The sequence below is a fragment of the Mesoplodon densirostris genome, chromosome 2, assembly GCF_025265405.1.
Source record: "Mesoplodon densirostris isolate mMesDen1 chromosome 2, mMesDen1 primary haplotype, whole genome shotgun sequence".
Lineage (NCBI taxonomy): Eukaryota > Metazoa > Chordata > Mammalia > Artiodactyla > Ziphiidae > Mesoplodon > Mesoplodon densirostris.
In genome coordinates, this window is record NC_082662.1 from 136460508 (window position 1) to 136480777 (window position 20270).

At 43.5% G+C, this 20270-nt stretch overlaps 1 protein-coding gene across 1 annotated transcript; it reads left to right on the plus strand.

The window, feature by feature from the left end:
- The first annotated feature begins 16548 nt into the window (after positions 1-16548).
- Positions 16549-17303, plus strand: LOC132483151 (large ribosomal subunit protein eL21-like). Its single transcript, XM_060088402.1, has 2 exons — positions 16549-16729; positions 16935-17303. The coding sequence occupies exons 1-2, from the start codon at positions 16552-16554 to the stop codon at positions 17264-17266; spliced, it is 510 nt and encodes a 169-aa protein (XP_059944385.1). The 5' UTR covers positions 16549-16551; the 3' UTR covers positions 17267-17303.
- Positions 17304-20270: the final 2967 nt, after the last annotated feature.

Sequence of the window (20270 nt, forward strand, 5' to 3'; positions counted from 1 at the left end):
TTGCCTGCTCCGCTTTGTCTTTACTTCACAGACTTTATGATCTGATTTACTTCTTTCTTACGGTTGTAACATACGGTCTCCTCATTCCCCACCAGAAGCAACCTGGGGCCAGGGGTCTCTGTCTTTTTAGTTCTCTGCTGTATCCCAAGCAACTCTGATGGTACCTAGCATATAGTAGAGGCTCAATAAATACGGATGACAGAATGGAGAGATTATTCCTTTCTCCTCTTTCACTTCTCTGTGTGCAGGAACTTTATGAGGCTTATCTGGAAAGCTGGCCAGGTAGACAGGCTGCATTTTCTTAGCCCAGTGACTTAGGAACAAGGAAGAGAAGATCTTAGAAAGCCAGGAAGCTGCTGGGGCAAGCTTGGCTGATCTTACTAAAAACAACAGTTGCTCAGCTTGGACTGAGCTCTGTGACCTCTGCCTGTGGTCCCTCCCTCATCACCCTCCTGTCCTGAGCTGGAGGAGCCCAGATGAACTTGTCACCCTCCCTGCCCATGTCACCCAGCCTGTCGTGTGGCCCACCCATCACCCTAACCTGCTTCCTCTCATTCACTCCTCACAGCTTTTCAAAACCCCTCCCTCCCAGGGGAAGCTGCCTCTCGAGTTCCAGTCACACACATGCCTCTTTGATGTGGATGCCCTCAGCACTGGATACAACATAAATACTGCCCCAGCCCCACACATATTCACCCCTAGAGTGTTTGATACCACAGGAACTGCTATGGAAGGAAACTGATTCCATTCAAGTCCTAGCTTCACTACTAACTAGCTTTGTGAGTGTGGACAAGTCTACTTAATTTCCTCATCGGTAGGGAGGGAATTGCTGCTGCCTCTTAGCGTTGTTATAAGGGTTGAAAGAGGTTATATTGGGCTTCCCTGGTGGCGCAGTGGTTGAGAGTCCGCCTGCCGATGCAGGGGACACGGGTTTGAGCCCCGGTCCGGGAAGATCCCACATGCCGCGGAGCGGCTGGGCCCGTGAGCCATGGCCGCTGAGCCTGCGTGTCCAGAGCCTGTGCTCCGCAGCGGGAGAGGCTACAACAGTGAGAGGCCCGCGTACCGCAAAAAAAAAAAAGAGGTTATATTTGCAGAGAATCCAGTGCTGCACCCGGTACCCAATGGGTGCTAAATAATGGCTACTACTCTCATGAATACCTATTTCTTGGGTGTCTATTGTATGCCAAGCACTGTTAAATTCACCTGGCCCCTTGGGGGGGAAATCGTCCCTCTTAATGAGCAGTATCAAGATGAAGGGCTGCAGCCCAGAATTGCTGCTGGAATTCTGCCTTGGATGACAAGCAGATGGAAGACATGGTTTATGTGACTTGTGGCTAGATGGGGAGAGACCCCCAGAAACTCTCCTAACTCCTTGCCGTCTGAGAAATGAGTGATGTTTATTAGGTTGAAATATCAACTGGCAGTGGAAGAAGACTTGAGGCTAATCTGCAAAACCCATGGCGAGAGAAAGGGTTGGGGGTCAGGCAACTCTGGTTCAAACCTCAGTTCCATAGAAAAAAGACTAGAAGGATATGCACTTCTCTGCGTAGGGCTTGCTTTCTCTCCCCAGAGCTTTTATCCACATGCTGTTGCCAATGGTTTCCCAGTAGGCTGCCACCTCTGCGTCCCCAGCATCTCTGACATCAGTGGGCAGTGTGGGAGGATTGCTGGTCACCGGTGAGGGCTGCATATTGACGCCATCGTCACTAGAGGTGCCTTTGCACTGTGTCTCTGCTTATGGGCACCACACTCCATACATTTGTTACGCTATAAAACTTCTGACTCCCCGGTTAGCTGAGCTAGGTGAGCTCTGCCTGAGAAGGTCAACACTTCCAGATGTCTTTAAAGCAAGAAATGGAAAAACAAGAGCCATCTCTGCTGCTATGAACCTCCAGGCAAGGTCCGGGAGGCCAAGCCGCCCTTCGCACCCCTGCCTGGCTCCCAAAACTCTGTCCTCACTCTCTCCATCCCCAGGATCTGCATCTAAATCACATATTTAAATATTCACAGTTTGGCCTGAAATAGACTAGAATCATGAAGCGTGTAATGTCTCCCAGGGATTACCAAAATCCCTTATCCCCCTCTTTCCTATAATATCATGTAGGGGAACTGATTATGACAAATGTATTTTTAAATTGCACAATCGTTTTCAAAAACATGGCTCTAGAGTCTGTCAAGGAACGTCTTCTGTACCAAAGAGTCAACCATAGTGGGACTTTTGCACCAAATTTTGTGTGTGTGTGTGTGTGTGTGTGTGTGTGTGTGTATGTATACGTTTTAATCCCAGCTGCTGCACTGACCTTGGGACCTAGTAGAGGTGCTCAGCACCCCCATCCTCACCGGTAATGGCCATTTGACATTCCTTTAAGAATCCAGTGAGCCCCATTTTTTGGCAGGCAATTCTCCAGGCCTTGGGCACAGAGCAAACAAAACAAATGAGACTTAATCTTTTGCATGGGGGAGCCAGACAGTCAATTATGCATCTCAGATCATTTTAAGCACTTAGAAGAAATATAAAGCAAAGTAGGGGCACAGTGACATGCCTTTTAAGCTGCTGTGTGGATCGTGCTAAATGCCAGGCCCTCTGTGGGTGTCTAGTTTCCTTGTCTCACCCCATGATCCCCTGAAGCACTCTGACCAGATGGGAGAATGCCCCACCCACGCTCCTCACATTATGATGTATTTTTCCTTTTTCTCCTTGTCAGCGGAAACCAGGATAGAAATGGCAATGGACATGGGGATGAGCATGAAAGAAGATTTCAGGGATACTTTTCTATTTCTTCCACAATTATTTATCAAACCTACTATGTGCCAGGCAGTTGGTCTGAATAGTCTTTTTTAAATTGGAACGCTTTACATAAACAGCTTTAGTTCTGGACCCTCTTGACAAATTGGAAGCTCTGGCAGTACTGGGCATGCTTTCCCTCGGGACAACAATTAGCCAGTGCCAAGAGGTAGCTGCTTACTTCAGAGAGCGTGAATATTCTCTGGTTCACTAGCCCGTATTGTCTCTGACTCCTGGCCAGCTTCACTCCCTGGTTCTGCTGGCTGTGGCAGTCATTGATTTGAATTTGCAAGCCCAGACTCAAGCTTTCACCATAATGAATACATACAAACTAAAATAAGAATACTGAAAGAAACAATTGTCAACTTTTTGACCTTCTGCCCATGGAGAAGTGAAGTCTGTGTCCCTCCCTTGAATCTGAGTGGCTTGTGCCTGCTTCAGCCAACAGAGTCAGTGGAAGTATCCATATGTGACTTCAGAGACTAGAACATAAAAGGTCATGCACTTCTGCTTTGTTCACTAGAACACTCACTTCTGGAGCCCTGAGCTATCATGTAAGAGATCCAATTGCCCTGGCAATGCCATGCTGTAAGGAAGCCCAAACCATATGGAAAGGCACGTGCTGGCCTTCTAGTCGGTAGCTGAGCCCAGCCTTTGAGCCATCCTCGTCCAGGCACCAAACATGTGAGTTAAGACATCTCCAGATGATTCCAGCCTTCAGCCATTCAAGTCATCTCCAGCTGTTCAAGCCTTCTAGGCTGAGGCCCCACACACGTGGACCAGAGACAAGTTATCCCCACTGTGCCCTGTCCAAATTTTTGACCATACTAAAATGTTTGTTTTTTATATCACATTTGGGATAGTTTGTTATGCAGCAATAGATAATTGGAACAATGTCCATTGGGAAGTATCAGTTGAGCTCAGAGCTTAAGTATAACTGGGTAAAGAGTGGAGAATTGGGGTAGAGCATTTCAAACAGCGGGGACAACAGGTACAAAAGCCCTCTGGTGGGAGGAATCTGGCAAATTAAAGAACAACAAAAAAAGAAAAAGAAAAAAGGGAAACAACAAAGAAAGCAACCAGAAATCTTTCCAGGTATTTCAAGCACAAAGGTATTTAATATGGGGAATTAAATTTTTTAAAAAAATTGGAAGGGCTGGGAAAAATAATTGGAATGGCTGGAAAAACAAGTCTGCAAAGCTGCCACTATAATTCAGATTTGGTGTCAGCTTTCAGAGAGTCAGGAAGTTACAAGAAACACAGGAAACTTCCCACAATGATCTCGCTCCTTTAGGAAGGCAGGTGATTTGAAGAAAAGCACTCAGAGGCCTCTGCAAATCTTCTGTCTATGAACCCAAAGCTCATGTATTTGTCCACCACTGCCCTGCTAGAGAAATATTATTTCTGCTTCTCTTCTACTTCCAAGTCTATCATAAGTGCCTCTTGTTTGTGAAAACTAACCCAGATATTTCCTGGTAGGGGATTCTGGGAAGTGAAGTTCCTAGGCTTCTAGCCCCTGCGGTACTGGGGAGAGCACGGAGGGGACGGGGGGGACTGATGTCACAGGCAATCTGGCACACCTGGCCTCTCCAGTCCTTGACGTCTTCACTTCTAGTGGTCTTGTCCTCTACCTCACTTCAGCTGCTCACTCCATGGTCATGCCCTAGATAAGTTATTACCAAAAACTACATAATCTCAATTTCATGCCTCTTACCTTCCCATCTTCCCAATTCACGCCCTCTAGTACCTGAACTCCAATAATTCTTCAGTCCCCTGAGACCTGCCCACGTTTCCTTTTCCTTTCAACTTCCCAATGCCCTTCTTACCCAGTTTAGATGATCCAGTCAATCATTATAATCACTCATTTGCATACACCCTCAACTCCCTTGCCCCTGTAGTGTACTCGTCACTGTACCCTTCTGGAAAAACACCAACTTTGGTTAATTCTAGCTCTCTACCTATTTAACACCTGCACTGCAACAGCTAATCATGTCTAGAAAACATCAACGGTGCTAAAACTGACCTTACTTTAAATTCATAGCCAATTAAGGCCAAGTGGACACCTGCTTCCCAGCAATCCCACCTCATTTCCCTCTTCCATCCACCCTCCCACCCTCCAAGAGGACTATTTCATATGCTCCCCTCTCTTCCCAACACCTTCTCCTCTGTCATCAAATCTCAACTGCTGCATTTACTTCCCATTTTACTGAGAAAGCACAAGTAATTATAACAAAACTTCCACATGCTCCCACCACATCTGCCAGCTTACGTCTGGACCCCTATATTATGCTTTTCCTCCTGTTAGTATGGATGAACTGTTTACGCTCCTACATGAAGCCAAAGCCTTCACTAGAGCCCATCCTCTCTCATCTATCCAAGGACTTAGACGCCAACAGTTTCTCTCCTTCATCGTCAGATATTCACCCTCTATCAGATCACTCCCATTAGCCTATGAATATATTGCTATTTCTCCTACCTTTCAAAAATAGCCCTCTCCTAATCCCACATCCCCTACCAGCTACCGCTCCATCTCTCTGCTTCACTTTATAGCAAAACTCTTCAAAAGGGTCACCCATACTGCCTTTAATTCCTAACCTCCATTCTCTCTTGACCCTACTTTCATCAGTTTTTTCCCCCTCACCTCTCCACAAAACACACCTCTAGGTGACCAATTCCTTGCCAAATAATTGATTCTCTGTTCCCATCTCACTTGACCCCTCAGGACATTTTAACCCCCTTGATCACTCATTCCTCGAAACACTTTCCTCCCCTGGCCTCCAGGACACTGCCTCCTCCTGGTTTCCCTCCTACCTCACTGGCTCCTCCTTCTCTGTGTCCTTTGCTGGCTCTTTTCCGTCTCCTGACCCCAAAACATTGAAGCGCCCTAGAGCTCTGTCCTTGGACTTCTCTATCTCCTCAAAAGCCCATTGAGATTGGTGGTCATGATACTTATTTAGGCCCATTCTCAACCAGGCTCATGGCTTTAAATACCTCCTTTAGCTGCCAACTCCTAAATTTATATTTCCAGCCGGATCACTCCACTGAGTTCCAGACTCGAACATCCAAATACCTATTTGATACCTTCTCTGGAATGTTTAACAGTTATATCAAATTTAAGACATCTGACACCAAATTCCAGATCTGATCCCCCAAACCTGCTTCTCCTATAGTCTTCCCATCTCTCTGTGTGGCCAATCCATCCTTCTAGTTGTTTGGGGGAAAAGCTTGAAGTCATCTCTGACCCCTCAGTTTCTCTCATACCCCTATCCAATCTGTCAGGCAATCCTGACAGCTCTGCAGAGTGTGTCTGGAACTTGGCCACCGCTCATCACCTCCAACACTAGGTCTGTGTCCAAGCCTCCATGACCCCTCTCCTGGATCATTACAGGAGCTTCCTAACTAATCTTGCCCCCTCCCTCCTTCATTATATTCTCAAGAAAGCAGTGAGACGATCCACTTAAAACCAAAGTCAGATCATATTGTACTCAGCTCAAAATCCTCCTTCTCACTCAGAATAAAAGCCAAAGTGCAAATGCCCTGGTACTTTTTGGATCCTATCTTCTGTCTCCTATTCTGTTTTGGCCACACTGGCCTCCTTGTTTTTCTCGAGCATGGAAAGCTTGTTCCCACCTCAGAACCTTCGCACTTGCTGGTCTCTCTTCCTGCCATGCCCTTCCTCCATGTCTGACTTGTTCTTTGTTTTCTTTTAGGCCTTTGCTCAAATGATTCAAATGATCAAGGGCAGTGAGGTTCACAGGAATATCCTCAAAACCTAAAACAATGCCGAGCTCATGGTAGGCGTTCATTACTCTTTGTTGCATTAATTTAATGAGTAGCTCTAGGGGTCACAGGTGATAGATGAGGCTGAGAGGTGGGCAGGAGCCAGATCAGCAGGCTTGCTTGTCTTGCTAAACATCTGCAGGAGGGCTGACATGATCATGACTGCGTTTGGAAAAACTTCCCTGGGCTCCAGGAGGGAGAAGACCTCTTCTAGAAAGTGACTCTTGTCTTTGTGGGGAGATAGGATTATTTGCTTTCTAGAAAGGCCTCTTCCACTTAGAAGGAGGAGAGGGCTCTGGGACTAAGGAGGTCTCTGCATTTTGACAAGACTCAATACCACACGGGGCTGTAATTATGGGTAATCAGCCCTGTTCTGAGTCAGCAGCTCATTCAAGCCCTTTACAGAGACAGGTTGCTGCCCCGCCTCCTTCCTCCAAACCTCCTGCACTTGGGAGCCTGCTCCACCCTGCTGAGGCCTCACTGCTCCAGGAAGCATTAGAACATGCCCGAAGTGACATTCTCCTACCTCCCTTGTCACCCAGTCCACCCTTCCTTGTCCTCCTGCACTCCTTGACCTAAACAGATTTCAGGGGAGGTCAAGTCCAAGGGGCGAGAGACCAGCTGAGCTTCTCTGTCCCCCAGACAGTAGGTGAGGAAGGCATGGGGGCTGAGTGGGGAGCAGATGCCGCCTGCCGACCCTCTGAGCATGGAGCCCCCAGGAGCCAGGACGCTCAGCCCTGGGGCAGCCCTCAGTTTAAAGCTTCCTCTTAACAACACTCCAGCTATCCAAACAACTGGACTATTTATTCAGCATCTCTTTGGCCTACTGAGCTCCTCAAACTAAATTTGCCTTCTGCACATTCCTTGAGGGTTTTAATAACCTACCGTTAAGAACAAAAAGTCCATTTCTACTAAACTAATAAATCAAGCCAAGGTGGAAATACCTTTCAAGAACCCCTCCCTTCCCAACTCAGCTGGACTTACACTGCAGAAGGAAGCAAAATTAATTTTGACTTTGCTGCCAAGCTGCACCGAATTATTTAACTTTGCCAAAGAAGCGGGAGGGAAATCACAGTTAGCGAGGCAGAATGTTCCATCTCCAGGCACTCAGGAGTTCAGGATTCTTTCTTACCTTCTCACATGCGGGGTTGCAGGATTCTTGCCGGCTGCTGACCTCCCGAGCCCTGCTCTAGTGGCCTCACCTGGCACACACCACCTCATGAGGCTGCAGGGCCTTGTGGGGAGCGCCAGGCTGAGCCAGGGGCAGCCAGGGTAGCCCTGTCACCAGCCACAGGTTACAGGCCAATCCCAGATCAGGCATCCCACAAGTGCAGGGCTGTTGGCAACAGAGATCAGACAGAAGGGAGCTCCCTGAAAGATGACAGGTCAGACAAGAGAACCAGCAGTTCAGACAGAGAGCAGTCTCCCTCTGGCTCTTCCAGCTCAGCACTCATGTCCATCCAGCATCTCCACTTTCTCCTGACCTGAGAAAAGTTCCTGTTTTCCCAGTTCCTACTCTTAAAAATCTAAATACAATGAAGTTGATTCATTGCCTGATAGATTCACCTGTGGGGAGAAAAAATTCTGTCCATTTTGGGGGAAGGGAAGAAGAAGAAGACGGGACAGACGGAAACAGTTGAGTGCCTCCTGTCCACTCTCATAGGGTAGCCTGGTATTTTGAAAGGTGCCTCGGTATCTGAGCTTGGAACAAGCAAGAGTTGGGTTCGAACCCCACTTTGCCTTGTTTTAATTATGCAGCTTTGGGCAAACTACTTCACTTCCCCAAGCCTCTGTAGCTACATCTGTCAAAAAGGGATAAGTGTACCTCCCTTCAAGGGTGTTTGCAAAGACTAAGGTGTTAAGGGGAAATAACAGAACCTAGAATTCCTTGTCCAGCCAAACTAGACTCTCTCTGAAATAAAGATATATCCCCAAAAGAAGAAAAATGAATCCATGAGGAATACGTAAGTTTCAAGAAGTAGTAAGCTGGGGACTTCCTTGGTGGCTCAATGGTTAAGAATCTGCCTGCCAATGCAGGGGACACAGGTTCCAGCCCTGGTCCAGGAAGATCCCACATGCCGTGGAGCAACTAAGCCTGTGCGCCACAACTACTGAGCCTGTGCTCTAGAGCCTGCGAGCCACAACTACTGAAGCCTGTGTACCTAGAGCCCGTGCTCCGCAACAAGAGGAGCCACCGCAACGAGAAGCCCGTGCACCACAACAAAGAGTAACCCCAGCTGCGCAACTAGAGAAAGCCCGCGGGCAGCAACAAAGACCCAACACAGCCAAAAATAAATAAATAAATAAATTTATTTATTTTTAAAAAAGTAGTAAGCTGAAATACGTGTGTGTCTGTGTATGTGTACATATACAAAAGTGTATGTATGTATATATGTATGTGCGTATGTATATCTATTGGTACAACATACATATTTGTGTGTTGTATCTATATTTAGGTGTATATAAACGTTTATTGCAAAAACAAACAAAAATTCCTAGAACTAGACCCTTGTTAAATTTGGTAATTACTCTTTGTAATATCAACATGGATGACATGGAAAGACAGCCACGCTCATGGATTGGAAGATTTAAAATTACTAAATTCAGTTTGATTTCTCCTGAGACCTCTCTCTTTGGCCTGCAAATTGCCATCTTCTCACTGTGTCCTCACATGGCCTGTTCTCTGTGAAAACACATCCCTAATGCTTCTTTCTTCTTATAACAATGTCAGTCATAGTGTATTAGGGCCTCACTCTATCAGTTTCATTTTAACTTAATCACTTCTTTGAAGACCCTGTCTCCAAATATGGTTACATTCTGAGGTACTGGGTGTTTGGACTTCAACATATGAATTTGGGGGAGTGGGCACAATTCAGCCCATAACATCATTTAATGGGGAACAAACAGTCTTTTCAACAAATAGTTTTGGGAAAACTAGATATCCACATGCAAAGAATAAAATTGGACCCTTACTTTACGCCATATGCAAAAATTAACTTAAAGTGATCAAAGACCTAAATGAAAGACCTAAAACTAGCTTAGAAGAAAACATGGGGGAAAAGCTTCATGACATTGGATTTGCGAGGATTTCTTGAATATGACACAAAAAGCACAGCAACAAAGGAATGAATAGATAACTTGGACTTCATCAAAATTAAAAAGTTTTGTACCTCAAAAGACACTATCTAGAGAGTGAAAAGACAACCCACAGAACGGGAGAAAATCATATGTCTGATAAGGATTCATGCCCAAAATATCTAAAGAAATCCTAAAATTCAACAACAAAAAACAAGTAACCCACATTAAAAAAATGGATAAAGGACTTCAAAAGACATTTCTCCAAAGCAGATATACAAATGGCCAATAAGCACATGAAAAGATATTCTACAACAATAGTAACTAGGGAAATGCAAATTAAAACCACAACAAGATGCTGCTTCACACCCATTAGGATAGCTGTCATCATAACAGTGGAAAATAACAAGTGTTGGGGAGGAAGTGGAGAAATTAGAACTCTGGTGACTTGCTGGTAAGAATGTAAAATGGGGGCTTCCCTGGTGGCGCAGTGGTTAAGAGTCCGCCTGCCGATGCAGGGGACACGGGTTCGTGCCCCGGTCCGGGAAGATCCCACATGCCGCGGAGTGGCTGAGCCCGTGAGCCATGGCCGTTGACCCTGCGTGTCCGGAGCCTGTGCTCCACAACGGGAGAGGCCACAACAGAGAGAGGCCTGCGTAGCGCAAAAAAAAAAAAGAAAAAAAAAGAATGCAAAATGGTGCAGCCACTGTGGAAAACAGTATGGTGCTTTCTCAGAAATTTAAACATAGAATTACCATGTGGTCCAGCAAGTCCATTTTTAGGCATACACCCCTCAAAATTGAAAGCAAGGGCTCAGATACTTACATATCAATGTTCATAGCAGCATTTTTCACAATAGCCAAAAGGTGAAAACAACCCAAATTTTCATCAACAGATGAATGTGTAAACCAAACGTCGTATATCCTTACAATTCAGCCTTAAAAATAATAAAATTCTGGGCTTCCCTGGTGGCACAGTGGTTGAGAATCTGCCTGCCAATGCAGGGGACATGGGTTCGAGCCCTGGTCTGGGAAGATCCCACATGCAGCGGAGCAACTGGGCCCGTGAGCCACAATTACTGAGCCTGCACGTCTGGAGCCTGTGCTCTGCAACAAGAGAGGCCGTGATAGTGAGAGGCCCGCGCACCGTGATGAAGAGTGGCCCCCGCTTGCCGCAACTAGAGAAAGCCCTCGCACAGAAACGAAGACCCAACACAGCCATAAATTAATTAATTAATTAATTTAAAATAATAATAATAAAATTCTGATACATGCTACAACATAGATGAACCTTGAAAATATTATGCTAAGTGAAGTAAGCCAGACACAAAAGGACAAATTTATATGAGTCCACCTTATGTAGGGTACCTAGAATAGGTGAATACATAAAGACAGAAAGTATAATGGATGTTACCAAGGTTCTGGCGGAAGAAGGTAAAGAGGAGTTATGTTTAACAGGGATGCAGTTTCTGTTTGGAATGATGAAAACATTCTGAAAAAGGTTAGTGGTGATGGTTGCACAACAATGTGAGAGTACTTAATACCACTAAATTTTATGTTTTAAATGGTTAAAATGGTACACTTTGTTATGTATATTTAAATCACAAAAAAAAATATGCCGCACAAAAATGTCAGCATGGATGGATGTGCAGTAAAAAGAGAGAGGAGAAAAGTAAAGACATGCCATGTTTCATATCTTACTCAAGGAATTAATATAGATAAGACTGAATTTTAGACATTGTTAGAAAATAGTTGACTTAAGAATATATGTTAAATATTTTAGGGGCTTCCCTGGTGGCGCAGTGGTTGAGAGTCCGCCTGCCGATGCAGTGGACACGGGTTCGTGCCCCGGTCTGGGAAGATCCCACATGCCGCGGAGCGGCTGGGCCCGTGAGTCATGGCCGCTGGGCCTGCGCATCCAGAGCCTGTGCTCTGCAATAGGAGAGGCCACAACAGTGAGAGGCCCACGTCCTGAAAAAAAAAAAAAAAAAATATATATATATATATTATTTAAAGGGTTGAAATACCTGCAAGAATATAAGTAGAAGGTAAAACTTTCTAATAAGTAGAGGAAATAAAGTGGAACAAAAAGCAGAAAATAAAAATAAAAGCAAAACTATAAAGTATGGAAATATAAAACACACACAAAATGGCATGACCAAGTGTAAAATAAATCAGTAGTCTCAGTCAATATGAATAGGTTAAATTTGCCTATTAAAAAACTGAATCTATGATTGGATTTTAAAAAAATATCCAGCCATAGGCTTTGAACAAGAGATATTTATTATTTAATGACATAGGAAAATGGAAAATAAAGAAATGGAAGAAGATATGTCCTGCAAATGTAAAGAAAATGAAAGTAGGTGTAACAATACAAATGTCAGACTAAATAGAATTCAAAGTGAAAGGCATTAAAAGTGATAAAAAGGAATATTTTATATTAATAAAAGGAGCACTCTCAAGAAGATATTATATATAATATATATATTAGTTGTATATATATATTATATATATAAAAATGATGATATTGATATGCATAGAACACATTGAGTGTTTCCCTGGTGGTGCAGTTGTTAAGAATCCACCTGCTAATGTAGGAGACATGGGTTCGAGCCCTGGTCCTGGAAGATCCCACGTGCCGCAGAGCAACTAAGCCCGTGTGCCATAACTACTGAGCCTGCGCTCTAGAGCCTGCGAGCCACAACTGCTGAAGCCCACACACCTAGAGCCTGTGCTCCACAACAAGAGAAGCCACCACAATGAGAAGCTCATGCACCGCAACGAAGAGTAACCCCCGCTCACTGCAACTAGAGAAAGGCTGCGTGCAGCAGTGAAGATCCAATGCAGCCAAAAACTAATTAACTAATTAAAAAAAAACACTGAAATATATAAAGTAAAACCTGATAGACTCACAAGTAGATATTGACAAATATACAGTTCACACATTTCTCTCAGAAAATGACTAATCAAGCAGACAAAAAATAATTACAGATATGGAGGATTTAATAACACAAATTAACAAATTGCTCCCAACAAACAAATGAAATACATGTGGAATTTGAACAAAATTGATCATGAATTGACCACAAAAGAAATTTCTGCAAATTCCAAAATGTTGACTTCATACATCCTCATTCATTAACCAAGATACAGTAAAATTAGAAACCATGAAATAAATAATAGCTCCCCAAAGTTTTACATACCTTTGGATTAAATAAGAAGTCAAAATGGTGATGACGCATTCTTTGGAAAAGATCCAGAATGAGATTAGTACATATCAAGATCTGTAGGAATTCAGCCATATCAGTAGTCAGAAGAACATTCATAGTCTTAAATACATATTAAATAATTGTAAAGTTGAGACTTCCCTGGTGGTCCAGTGGTTAAGAATCTGTCTGGCAATGCGGGGGACGCCGTCCAATCCCTGGTCAGGGAACTAAGATCCCACGTGCCTCAGGGCAACTAAGCCCGCGCACCACAACAAAAGATCCCACATGCCGCAACTAAGACCTGACGCAGACAAATAAATAAATAAATAAATATTGAAAATTCAAGAAAATTAATTGACAGATTATTAGAACTAAGTAGAGAATTTAACAAGATGGCCAAATACAAAATCAAGATGTAAACAAAACAGAACAAAAAATCGGTAGCTTTCACACACTAGTCACCCCCTTAAACAATGTCATAGATAAACTTGCCAAAATATTTGAACCTGAATCTAATAAAGATTTTAGATCTAACTACGTTCAGGAAATACTGGGTACATTAAAGACAGAGTGCAGAGGCAGATACATCTTGAATGTGGGAAACTTTTCAGGACAAATGACCAGCTTTTTCACCAAATTAATGGCATGAAAAAGTGAAGGGGTAATGATGGATACATGTCATTATATATTTGGCCAAACCCATAGACTATATAGCACCAAGAGTGAACCCTAATGTCAACTGTGGACTTTGGATGATTATGACCTTTCAATGTCGATTCATCACTTGTAACCACTCTGGTGGGAGATGTTGATAATAGGGGAGGCTGTGTACGTAGTGGGGTAGATGGGAAATCTCTGTACCTTCCTCTAATTTTGCTGTGACCTAAAACTTCTCTAAAAATATTGTCTGTAGGGACTTCCCTGCTGGGCCAGTGGTTAGGACTCCACGCTTCCGTGCATGGGAGGCGGGATCGAGCTCTTGTCGGGGAACTAGGATCCCACATTCCATGTGGCGCAGCCAAAAAAAAAAAGAAAGTTAAAAAAAATTGTCTTTATAAAAGAATTAAGTCTGGACTTCAGAAACAAAACATACATACAAACAAAAAAAACCAGCAGGGACTTCCCTGGTGGCGCAGTGGCTAAGAATCCGCCTGCCAATGCAGGGGACACAGGTTCATGCCCTGGTCCAGGAAGATCCCACATGCCACGGAGCAACTAAGCCCATGCACCACAACTACTGAGCCTGTGCTCTAGAGCCCGCGAGCCACAACTACTGAGCCCACGTGCCACAACTACTGAAGCCCACGTGCCTAGAACCAGTGCTCCGTAACAAGAGAAGCCCGCACACCTCAACAAAGAGCAGCCCCTGCTCGCTGCAACTAGAGAAAGCCCGCGAGCAGCAACAAAGAACCAACACAGCCAAAAATAAATAAATATAAATAAATTTAAAAAAAGAAATTCACTGAAGAGGAAATATCAGTGGCCAATAGCCAATAAAGACATGAAAAACACTCTACTGATATTCAGATATATACAAATTAAAACAAAATTGAAGTACCACAAACTTTTGACAAAAACCTTACTTTAATAATATGAAAAATTTTCAAGAACTCTCATGCATTGTTGGTGGGAATTCAAACTGCCATTCTGAAGGGCAATTGGTGGTATCTATTAAATTTAAATTACGTATACCCCATGACATTTCTTAAAATTGACTTTCTTTTTTAAAATTAATTAATTAATTATTAATTTTTGGCTGCATTGAGTCTTTGTTGCTGCACGCAGGCTTTCTCTAGTTGTGATGAGCGAGGGCTACTCTTCATTGCGGTGCATGAGCTTCTCATTGCGGTGGCTTGCCTTGTTGCGGAGCACAGGCTCTAGGCGCACAGGCTCAGTAGTTGTGGCAGATAGGCTTAGTTGCTCCGCGACATGTGGAATCTTCTGGGACCAGGGCTCGAACCCATGTCCCCTGCATTGGCAGGCGGATTCTTAACCACTGCGCCACCAGGGAAGTCACAAAATTAACTTTCTTAAAAGGCAGATCCAAGTGCATGAGGAAACATGGTTAAAGATATTCATTGCCACATTGTCTCCAAGAGTGAAAAACTAGACCACCCTAAATATCCATCAATAGGAGTCTGACCAAATAAACTCATCACTAGGGAACACTGCATATCAGTTACAAGTGAAAAGGTAGATCTTTAAGAACTACATCTGTGGAGTTGCAGAATGTTGCAAAATGATTCAGTTGGGAAACACCTCCACAGAAAACAATCCTGCATAAGTTAATACAGGTATTAATTATATATAAAAATATATATATACACATATAATAATATATATACATATGTATATGGCTTGAAAACCTATTTTAATATAAAACTCATATCAATTTAATACCTATATATGCATATACACATAGGTATTTATATATATTAATATATATGTATTTGTATTTATATACATAGGAAAAGGTCTTGAACGATACCAAATTGAGGATCTTAGAGGGATGGAGATTAAAAGACAAAACCATACTGAAACCATGTAACTCAGATTGAGACTTGAACCCACGCACCAGGACCCAGCCAAAACCCACACTGGGACTTGAACCCATGGTCTTTTAACTGAGATCACACACATCGTCTCAGGACTTAAGGAAGCTCAGATTCTTGACGTCTTTTCACAGAAAGAATTCAGTGAGAGACAAAGTGATAGATAAGAAGTGATTTATTTAGAGAGAAACACACTCCACAGACAGAGTGTGGGCCATCTCAGAAGACAAAAGAGGCCTTGAAATATGGTGCGATTAGTTTTTATGGGCTGGGTAAGTTCATAGGCTAATGAGTGGGAGGATTATTCCCGTTATTTTGTGGGAGGGGTGGAGATTTCCAGGAATTGGGCCACTGCACCCTTTTTGAACTTTTATGCTTGGCCTCAGAACTGTCATGGCACTGGTGGGTGTGCCATTTAGCTAATGTATTACAATGAGCATATAATGAGGCTCAAGGTCTACTGGAAGTCGAATCTTCCACCATCTTGGATCTAGTTGATTCTAACCAGTTTTTGTCATGTCCTATGGCTATGTAATTCTTTTCAATGTTGTGCCCTGCCCCCTTCTCTCCTGTTTCAACATGATCATAAAAATAGAATAAAAAACCTTTGATAAATTCAAAAGCCATTATTTTTTTTAAACTCCTAGAAAACAAATAGAAGGAAACTTCCTTGAGTCTTGTCAGTATTATATTAATTATTGACTAGGAGAATGCATCTGAGTATAAATTGTGCAATTAAAACTTAGTTTATCTTTTTAAATCCCAAAGTTGAGTAGATTGCTTTGGCTTCACTGACCAGAGGAGCCTTAGGACAGAGGGGAAGGCAGCTGGGGTGCAGATTCTTCATCTCTGCAGGCCTTCAATTGCTTGTGATTAGCATTAACTCAGTGACTTCCACTGTTCCAAGTAGGTTTTCCCCAGGAAAAGTTTAATACCAGGCCAATGACCTTCCCTCTACCCCCCAAAAAGGCCACATGCATGGGGAAAGTAAAACTCTAGTGAAAAGCCTTTGAATCTATGACTTCATGGATATCCACAGATTTATTTGACAGAAAGCAAATAATTCTGCAAACACACAGAGACAAAAACAGAATATCAAAATATGACAAATCTTTTCGGCCGGAACCGCCATCTTCCAGTAATTCGCCAAAATGACCAACACAAAGGGAAAGAGGAGGGGCACCCGCTACATGTTCTCTAGGCCTTTTAGAAAACATGGAGTTGTTCCTTTGGCCACATACATGCGAATCTACAAGAAAGGTGATATTGTAGATATCAAGGGAATGGGCACTGTTCAAAAAGGAATGCCCGGGCCTCCCTGGTGGCGCAGTGGTTGAGAGTCCGCCTGCCGATGCAGGGGATACGGGTTCGTGCCCCGGTCTGGGAGGATCCCATATGCCGCGGAGCGGCTGGGCCCGTGAGCCATGGCCGCTGGGCCTGCGCATCCGGAGCCTGTGCTCCGCAACGGGAGAGGCCACAACAGTGAGAGGCCCACATACCGCAAAAAGAAAAAAAAAAAAAAAAAAAAAAAAAGGAATGCCCCACAAATGTTACCATGGCAAAACTGGGAGAGTCTACAATGTTACCCAGCATGCTGTTGGCATCATTGTAAACAAACAAGTTAAGGGCAAGATTCTTGCCAAGAGAATTAATGTGCGTATCGAGCATATTAAGCACTCTAAGAGCCGGGATAGCTTCCTGAAACGGGTGAAGGAAAATGATAAGAAAAAGAAGGAAGCCAAAGAGAAAGGTACTTGGGTTCAACTGAAACGCCAGCCTGCTCCACCCAGAGAAGCACACTTCGTGAGAACCAATGGAAAGGAGCCTGAACTGTTGGAGCCCATTCCTTATGAATTCATGGCATGATGGGTGTAAAGAAAATAAAAGACCTGGACTGTATAAATGATTCTCTTAATTGAGTAGAAGTGTGTGACCCCCTTACCCAAACAAATATTTAAAGCACATTTTAATTGTGTCTGAATTCAGTGGGTGACATCTTTTTACTTTTCAAATTTAGTGGGTTTTGTTCCTGAAAGATGTGAGGTAGTGTGTTGTGCAGTATACTCCATTGGTTAATAAACTGCTAGATATTACTTATAAAATATTTGTCCTAGTTTGAAAATAGTCTCTAAATTCCTATGAACAAAGGATTTAAAATGAATGAAAGTTATCTGTTATATTATAATTAAGCTCAGGAAAAGTTGATGCTCATAATTGCATCATAAATTAAGTAGCTGTGTTTTGAGGATCAGGAACTTAACTTTGAAGACTACTATTTAAAAATACATGGTTTAGGGCCTCCCTGGTGGCGCAAGTAGTTGAGAGTCCGCCTGCCGATGCAGGGGATACGGGTTCGTGCCCCGGTCTGGGAGGATCCCATATGCCGCGGAGCGGCTGGGCCCGTGAGCCATGGCCGCTGAGCCTGCGCGTCCGGAGCCTGCGCGTCCGGAGCCTGTGCTCCGCAACGGGGGAGGCCACAACAGTGAGAGGCCCGCATACCGCAAAAAAATAAAAAAAAAATAAAAAAAATAAAAAATAAAAATACATGGTTTAAAGCCCCTTCCTGGTCCTGTGTGAGTTACATGTTAGTTCTGAGTTGTTCAGCTCTTTCGTGCAGCAGGGCTCAGAAAAGTGTTGAAAACTAGAATACCTTTTTAATTTAAACTGGGTACGTATTTATATAGTATCTAATATGTGGCATTCTAAGCAGTTTACATAATGTACTCATAAAAAACTTGGAATAAGTTTTATTTTGCTCATTTTACATGAAAGGAAGCTGAGTCACAAGTAACTTGCCCGAGGGTACAGGTGCATAGTGTTGGGCAAAGATTCAAACCCAGGTAATCTGGCTGCATAATCGGATTTTAGTCATCAGTTCTATATTGCTTCATATTAATAGGAATATTTTAAAGCTACTTTGTCTAGTTGGAACACATTTTAGGTTTTGTTACTTCCTGGATTTTTTTTTTTTTTTTTTTGCGGTACGCGGGCCTCTCACTGCTGTGGCCTCTCCCGTTGCGGAGCGCGGGCTCCGGACGCGCAGGCTCAGCGGCCGTAGCTCACGGGCCCAGCCGCTCCGCGGCATGTGAGATCTTCCCGGACCGGGGCACGGACCCGTGTCCCCTGCTTCGGCAGGCGGACTCTTAACCACTACGCCACCAGGGAAGCCCTTCTTGGATATTTTTAATAGGATGTGGTAAACATCCAGTAGGGAAGTGATCACATCTTATCCTCCCTGCCTTCAGTATTCTGTGATGATACCTGTAGCAAGCTTATTTAAAATGAAAACCTTGACTACCCACTTGGTATTCTGTCCCCACTATTAGACTTGAGGACAAGAACCTGTTTACAATTTTAGTAAACGCTGTGGATAGGTTAAAACCTAATGTTAGTGGCCTTCAGTTTCATCTAGTGAAGTGTGATGGTAATAGGGCTTGGAATCCAGCAAACCTTGGCTTTGAATCTTGGATTCCTAGCCTAACTCAGTAAATGGTGGTTATTAATTGCCCTTAAAGATTCACATCTAGTGGTAGAGGGTTATGTTTAAACATGACTGTGTTGGTCAATAGAAATTGTTGACCAGCACCACCACAGAAAACAAGGAAAAGCTTATAAATTGCATCAGTTGGCATTCGTGTTCTGTTTTTCCACCTTAAGTTACCACTTATGCACCAGGTTGAAGTCACTTTGCATATTTTAAAATTCTATTTCATGAATATCTTTCATAGCCGTTTATTCATTCCTGCCCCTTTAGGCACATTTTGATTTCTCCTGTAAACTATTAAAGCAGCTTCAAGGCAAAAAAAAAAAAAAAAAAAAAAAGACAAATCTGAATTAACAAACCAAAGCCTCTGTGAATTTACATTCTTAAAACACATGCAACATAGGTTTTTTTGAAATAGTGATCTCTTTTGCCACATTCAAAACAGGTTTCAATTCACCAGAATCCATCTGTAAATGATGATCCTAAGAATGGAACAAGGAGAGTACCGTGTTCCAAGATCAAATGGGAAAGACATGTAACTCCTTCTAGATCAGGAAAGGGCAGGTAATCAGACATTGATTGAATTTAGCTAGCTTTTGTGATTTGGCTCCACCCCCACTTCAGTCCTTGTTGCTCCAATGCACGTTTACTTTGCATATGGAGGTCATGATGCTCATTTTCAGTTGCAATTCTGGACGTGCAGGGACCACAATTTTATCAGTCTTGGGTAAGGATTAAGAATTGGACAGAGTAGTGGGGGGGCTGTTCTGCTGGCAGGGGCGTACTCTAAAAATGTAAAAATAATCGTAGTGACCATCTATTGAGCTTCCACTAAGAGCTAGCACTGGGCTAGGCATGCTCCCTATATCACCGCACTTGAACTTAGTCTCCTAAGACTTTTTGCAGGTTAATAACTTGCTCAAGGTTATATAACTCGTGAATGCCAGACTGAGCACTTAAATGAATTCTCCAGTTCCAAAGTCCATGCTCTCGTCTGTTGCAGTCAGCAGGCTCCTTCTTCCAGCGAGGCAAAATCAAACTGGGAGATCCCTACTTCTGGGATAAAGCATTTGCTCAAGGCTCCAGGAGTCCAAGCAGCAAGATGAGGTCAAAGTCAGGCTCAGAGAAATGACCCCTAGGATGCATGGGACCTAGGAGGCCTTAGGGCTGGAGCCTGTCATCCAGTGGGTTGACTTTCACACACAGAACTCTGCTGAGTCACCAAGGCAGTCACTGCTGTTACACAACAAACCAGAACACCACTAAACCAGCCCTGCTCCTCAGGGTTTTTTCAACCCCAGGCTTTAATGACCCAACAAAGGGCTGGTGGCTGATTAAAGGGAAGTCCAAATGTTAGGAAAACCTACTTTGGGGAAGAAATCTGAT